Source organism: Haliaeetus albicilla, chromosome 5, assembly GCF_947461875.1.
Source record: "Haliaeetus albicilla chromosome 5, bHalAlb1.1, whole genome shotgun sequence".
NCBI lineage: Eukaryota > Metazoa > Chordata > Aves > Accipitriformes > Accipitridae > Haliaeetus > Haliaeetus albicilla.
The window spans coordinates 46,790,638-46,797,367 of NC_091487.1; the positions used below are offsets into that span (position 1 = coordinate 46,790,638).

The following is a 6,730-nucleotide window of genomic DNA, read 5'->3' on the forward strand; positions in this document are numbered from 1 at the left end:
AGAAAAGCTGCATACAGACCTTCACACCTAAGTGTGACCGTAGAAAAATTATCTTTTTGTCAAAACAGCTGCTATTTAAAGCAGTACAAACCTAATTTTCTCCGAGTACATTACCGGTTCACATAGTTCCTCCTCCTCACCGCCCCCTCCTTCTAAATACCAGCAAATCAGACAGAGCACAGACAGAGGCAATTGCATATACACAACCAAAAACCCGCTAAGAAAACAAGGAAAGAATTTGCAACTCAATTTCAGACGGGCAGAAGAGTTAAAGGGCAGTAAGGAGCCCTTACAAAAGAGCTTGTAAGGGCTTTGCAGTTTTTGTAAAGTTGCTTTCTAGCCGGGCACTAGAAAGAATGCATTGTCACAGTAATCACAGCAGCTAATTAGCATCAAACCCATTGGTTTTAAAAAGACCAGGAGAGGAGGAAATGCACTTCTTCCTACAGTACGACTTAGTAATTTGCCAGTTCTCAAGGTGACCCAACGTATCTGCAGCTGTGCCTGCATCCTCCTTTCCAGGAGGAGAGAAAACAGAGAGCCTCCCCAGCCTATTGCCGGTGCCGCAACACACTTCAGGGCAAACCACCCCAGCGCTTATTCAGACTGAGAAAATCTCTCCTCATTCCAGCTGGAGACTACAACAGCTACCCCAGTAAAGCAGCATCTCGCCTGCATCAGTAGCACGCAGAGGATGACGGCCACGTGTCTTTCTACAGTGACTGCTCAGGTCCAAGTTAGCAGGCACCATCATCCTACTTCTCCATCCTCCTTGACGTAGCAGCAGCGCTCGCACTTCAGAGCAGGAGTAATAAACACAGGGGATTTAGCTGTACTGCCAATGCTCCTCTTCCTCTATGCCTTGAAGATCACGAATTGTGGCAAAAAGAAAATTTTTGTGAGCAGCCATTGGCCACGTACAACGGCCTGCTGCTGCCTGCGCTTGTACAAAACAGTGACAGAGGACATTCGCATCGCGGTTCTCTGAAGTTCATGGGGTGTCTGAGGATGCGACTGAGGGAAGATCTGCCGCCTACAGTTTGCGGTTCCAGCAGATAAGCTGGCGTTCAGCTCAAGCACTGCAAACTTCCACGTTTGAAACAACGCAGAACAAGCTAAAGTGGCCACTGAAACTTCTGTGTTGCGCTGCCACAGGTCAGCAGGCAACTGATAAAATGCAGTAACGTAATCAAAGCCAACATTAGAAAGTCAAAGAGGCTTTGGGTCTCCTGGGCCAACAGTGTCTTTAACAGGCAAACCATTTCTCTAGCTGGAAGGAAGATGTGGGCCTTGATCGTTTGTGTGTAATGCCTTAACTTGTCCAAAGCATTGCCGCTGTATTTCAAACCTATACTGGGATTACGGATGCTGCGCCAGCAGCCTCACTGGTTTGCTGGTGTCTCGCACAAGCAGAGGTTCCGTTAGTTACCCGGCCACGTGTTCACACACGAGTTCCGCGTTGGCTGTTGCAGAGGTTATGGGGAACCACGTTAATTAGCCCTGCAGCCTACCAGCGTGTTTTGGGGCTGCCGTACCTACGGGTCTGCCACCTAAAAGCAGCTGCAGGGTTGGAGCCCTTGATGTCCTCCTACTCCTCCCGGGGGAAGGAATTACCTTTTAAAAAAAAACTTCTCACCTCACCTCAAACTCACAGCTCTTACGGTCTGCAGTTGTTTTTAGGGCCCACCTTACCAGCTCCCAGCCAGGCACAGGACCTTCCCTTCCCGCTGCCTTTGGCGGGAACGGATTTGAACATTCTCTCGGAGAGACCCTTCCCAGCTCCTCACCCTTCCTTCAAACCCACCGTAGCAGCGTCGGACCAAGACGGGAGAAACGGTGTGTGCGACCAGGAATCGGAGAATTGACAAAAGCGAACGCAACGCAGCCCCGATAGCGTGTGTGGCCCCCCCGCCCGGCAACGCTTCCACGCCGCTCCCGCGTTTCGGGCCCACCCCGTCCCGTTCGGTACCGAGGTCACCTCAGCCCCCCCCCCCCCCCCGCCGTTCTCCTGTCCGTTCTCCGGGCCGGGGGAGGGAAAAGAGCCCGCTCCTCCGGGGGCGGGAATGGCGGGGGGGGGGGGGGTGACGTGACGTCAGCGATGAGGTGCCAGGGCCGGCGCGCGCGCAGCGGAGACACCCGCCGGCGCCGGCAAACGGAGCCGGAGGGGGGGGGGGGGGGGGGAAGAACACACGGAGGGGGGGTGACCGGCCGCAGCCCCGCTCCCCAGTTCAAAGCAACCGTGCCCGCCCGCCCCGACAAAGCGCGTTCCACTCAGGACCGGCGCTCCACGGCCCCACGCGTTCCCTGCGGGGAGCCTGAGCCCGGCTGCGGCGGCAGCAGCACCCGCCGGCCCCCAGGCCAGCCGGCCCGCCCGCCCGTTCCCCCCGTGAGGAGCTCAGCCCCCGTGTCCCCCCCCCCGTCCGGTCCGAGGCAGAGCCGTCGCCACCCACCGGGACTCGCACTCACCTGCCCAGGCGCCCAGCGCCGGCCCCACGGCGGCGGCGCCGCTGCCCAGTACCCAGAGGCGGATTCCGGCCAGCAGGCGGTAGGAGGCCACGGCCGCCGCGTAGAGGGCGCCCAGCGCGCCCACCCAGTAGAAGAGGCCGGCGGCCGGCAACCCTGCGGCGGCGGCGACCACCATGCTGCGGAGGCGGCGGCCGCGGCCGGACTGAGCCCTCCCGGCCACCGCCGACCCGCGGCCGTCACGGCGCCCGCCCCCGCTTCGCCGCGATTGGCCGAGGGGCCGCTCAACCAGCGGGGTAACCCGGCAACGCGGCCGGCCCCGCCCGCCCTGGGGCCGCGCGGCCCCGCCACGCTCCTGCCGCGGCGGAAAGGAGGGGGAGGAGGGAGGAGGGAGGAGGAGGGGGGGAGCAGGGAGCGAGCGGCCACACGCCCCCGTACTACTTGCCGCCGAGCGCCCCACGTGGTCGGCCCCGCTCTCTTGCCGCCATTGGCCGGCGAGGACGGCCGTCAGCCGGAGGCCGTCTTCCGATTGGCTCCGCCGGCCGGGGGTCTCGCGGGATTGGTGGGAGCCGCGGCCTCTCTTCCCGCCCCTACTAACGTCATATGAGCCCATTCATAAAATGGCTCAGGCTCCGCCTCGCAACCCGACTACGTCCCTGGGTTCCCCCCCCGCGGAGCCCCTTTATACGCTTTATTTGACAGCGACCTCGCCGCTAGCAGCAAGGAACCCCCTCTGGCCGAGGATTTTTTGAGATCCACGTCCACCCGGGTCGTTAATGACAGGCAGCAGGGAGGGTCGTTGTCTCACCTTGCCTCTCCTTTCTCCCCCTGCCTTGGGAAACAGCTCATGCCCGCATCCACCCCCCACCCCACTGAAGACCTCCAAGCTCTACCAAAGCACCACTCTGCTTCAGATTTCCTCCTCTTCCCCTGCCGCTCTGGCACCTCGACGGCCGACTTCGGCCTTCCCCGCCGCCCACCGGCAATCCCCGCCGAACCCGAAGCAGTCACCGGGTTGACCTTCCTCGCCCACCCGTCTTGTTGGGTTGCTCCATCCTTCACCCACTCGCTGGATCTCCAGCTGCTCCCACAGCCACGCCGGCCCACGTTCGCCCCGTAGCTTTGCCACCAGCCGGGTTTCGGGGACCCTCCGGCTTTCCGTGCCCTCCTTGCCTCTGCTACGGCACGCTTCAGATCCAGCTTCCTCCTCCAGATCCCACTCCTAAAAACTGCTTACTGTGAGCTGAGTGGGTTTGAAAGCTCTATTTAATTTCTCTTTCCTTGTCCCGTTCCATGTTCCCTAACCTCTGCCTCCTCGTCTATCGTAAGGCATGAGCTCCTTAATGCAGGGATGATACTTTTCAGAGTTTGGGAAGATCTTGTATGAGGTGCTACCCTAAATGCAACAGGTAAGCCGTACCCTGAGCGCTGCACCCTGAGGTCCCGATCAGATTATGGTGGCATGTGGACACAGCGTTACAAAGGCTCTCGCAACCCCAAAGCTCTTATTTAGAAATAAGACGCTTTTGTACTAGAGCAACTACCTGATGCAATGGACTGTGCAATCTGAGATACATGAGCTTGCACTGAATGATCTTTCATTTGTACTAATGGAAACAAGACCAAAGAAATAAAATGAAAACATGCTTTGATAGGTTTATCTCTTTTATTAATTTAATAAAAATAAATGTTTGTTACATTTACCGTTATTAAATATATATATACACACACACACAAGCTTTTCACTGAGATACATAATTAATAGAAATCAAAGATTTCTGTTCATAATCTACTTGTGGAAAACAAATTCATAGTGGGATTCAAACTTCACTGGATTCAACAATACACCGTCTGCAGCGATGCAGATTAAAGGCACGAAACTATCGCACACCTTGCAATGAAAAATTTGTCAAGTCACTGTCTTACTGGCTGACCTATAGGTTTACACTTGATTTTTAGAAATTAATCTTTATCATAGAGCAGTTGTATCAGATCTAGTGGGAGAGAGCACATCACTGGATTTCATTCTATTACACAACAGGAGGCGCCCATCCTCACGGGGATCTAGCTCCCCTTTTCTTTCGTTTGTCAGTCAGTCGGTTGTGAAAGGTGACACCACAGAGGATCAAGCTCTCACCAAGTTTTCTTCCTGCTCTTCCCCAGGAAAGCCCACCTATTGCTTACTGGCCACCATTTTTAGAAGCGTGTGATTTGCTAGGGCTAACTCCTGCTGTCTTGACACAAGGAAAATTCTCACAGGCCTCACCAAGTGTGTATCCTACATAACACCTTCCAAAGACAGGACTTTGATTACAAGGAAGTGCAAAATTGCTAGGATAATTTAATTTTTCCTTTTGTTCCACACCAGCCTTTCCTTAATTTGTAAACATACTTTAATCTGCACGGAGAATTTTGGCATTTTTGCATGAATGCTTGTGTGCTGGAAAGAAACAATATTGTTACAGTACGAGAAAAGAACACATAATCAGAGGGAGGTTCAAGCATCGCTCCTCATTGGGATCATAGTGCAACCGTAAATTGTTAGAAAGAGCGTGTGCTTGCGGTGGCCACATCACGCTATCTTCTTCTATCGGCTGTCAAAGCAGTTCTCAAACTGTTCACAGGATAACGACACACGCCTGATTCTCACTCTTTTGTCTTCCAGAGGACCAGGCAATAAAGAGACGGGCTACGGCAAAAGCATCTGAAAAGAGAAAAGGAACCAGTTTGGCTCTAGTAAGAGATCTGCTACAAGTCAAAGACAAGAGCTGAAGTGAGGGATGGAAGATGACAGTGTGGTCACCAGGGTCACCAAGTCTCAAGAACAGAAGTGGACTGGGCAGCCGGACACCATCTGTAGAGACCAGAGGAAAGGAGACGGGTGTTGGGCAACCTGCCGAAGGGAGCAGGCAACTTCTGACTGGATGTCCATGCAAGCCACGCTGCAGTTGCCGCGGGGATGCTGCCAGTTACAAATGGGTCAGAAACATGGAAGTAAGTACGTGGGTGCTATGAAAGATTCGTTGGCCTTCGTCAGAGCCTACCTATCCTTTATTATAAAAGTCTGCTGCCCACTGTACTGCAGTTGTGCTACTCCTGAGACCTCTTGTCTGAACAACCTTCTTGTTGCGGGTCAGGACAGAACCTGCTTCGCTGTTCTCTCAGGGAGCTGCTAAATCCCTTGACAGAGAAGCACAGATACAGCGAGGCAGTCCTGAGGTTTTTTGTGTTAAAAAATCATACTGGTTATTCACCAGCGTTGCTATTTTTTATGCTACTCTGTTCAGAGAGAAAGGCAGTCCTCTGAGAGGCTTACAGTCTACATTTAGAAGAAGATGAGTCACCGGCAGGGAAAGGGACTCACTGGAAGGGAAAGAATTATACAAAGGTCAAGTGAGGGGTTTCGGATCTCTTGCTTACGGTCATCACACATTCCTGGGCAATGGGCATATCCCCCTCTTTAGGGTTAATCCCGCTCTTCCCACGAGCTTTGCAGGTCTGTTCCCATTTCCCTTAAGCTGCTGCAAAGCCCAAAGGAGCACCCAGTCAGCTGAGCTGATGGAACAGACAGGCATTTTGAAGGTACTTGCACATCAACGTGCACACACATGTATGTGAGGATACCTTGCCGAGGCCCCGGAGATCCACGTTTCCACAGCATCTTTTATCAGTTCAGGCATGTAGTCAGTTCCAGATGACTGCAGATGCAATCTGGTTCAGGGGGGTGATGCAAGCCTAAGTCAACCCACAACTCGGCTACATTGCTCCATCGCATGGAAGGTGGCCAAACTGTATGGCAGAGATGGACAAGAGAGACAAAAGAGAAAGTATTTAGGAAAGCTAAAGGAGTAAAGACATGCATGAGTAAAAAAGCAACAGTAAATAAAAATGGACAAAAAATAAGGATGTGGAACTACGGAGAGGAAGACATCAAAAGGAGACATGAAGAAAGCAAAAAAATAGCAGAGAGGAGAAATAAAATACAACGAATAGGGGATAAAAGAGCATCCAATAAGAAGAGACATTTGATTTTTATTATTAACTTTTCCTGTGATTTTGCTGCCACAAGTACCTCGCGAGCAATCACACGTCTCAGAGAGCCCATGTTCCCGTGTCTCACACGTACATCCTCCCTCCTGCCCAGCTCTCCCGGTACCTGAGGAAGACTTACACCTCTTCCTACAAGCCCACCAGCGAGAACCAAAGTCAGTGACTCGCTGTACGTACAGCGAGGCATGTGGCATGGGGGTTTCAGCACTGGGACCTA

The 6,730-nt window shown here is 53.5% G+C and overlaps 1 protein-coding gene across 1 annotated transcript in view; it reads right to left on the minus strand.

Moving 5' to 3' along the window:
• HSD17B12 (hydroxysteroid 17-beta dehydrogenase 12) overlaps positions 1–2,951 on the minus strand; it is a 90,866-nt gene extending 87,915 nt beyond the window's left edge. The window contains 4 exon segments of the mRNA XM_069784672.1: positions 2,467–2,623; positions 2,626–2,751; positions 2,753–2,914; positions 2,916–2,951. Coding sequence (XP_069640773.1) covers positions 2,467–2,623; positions 2,626–2,751; positions 2,753–2,914; positions 2,916–2,951 — 481 coding nt within the window.
• Between the last annotated feature and the right edge of the window lie 3,779 nt (positions 2,952–6,730).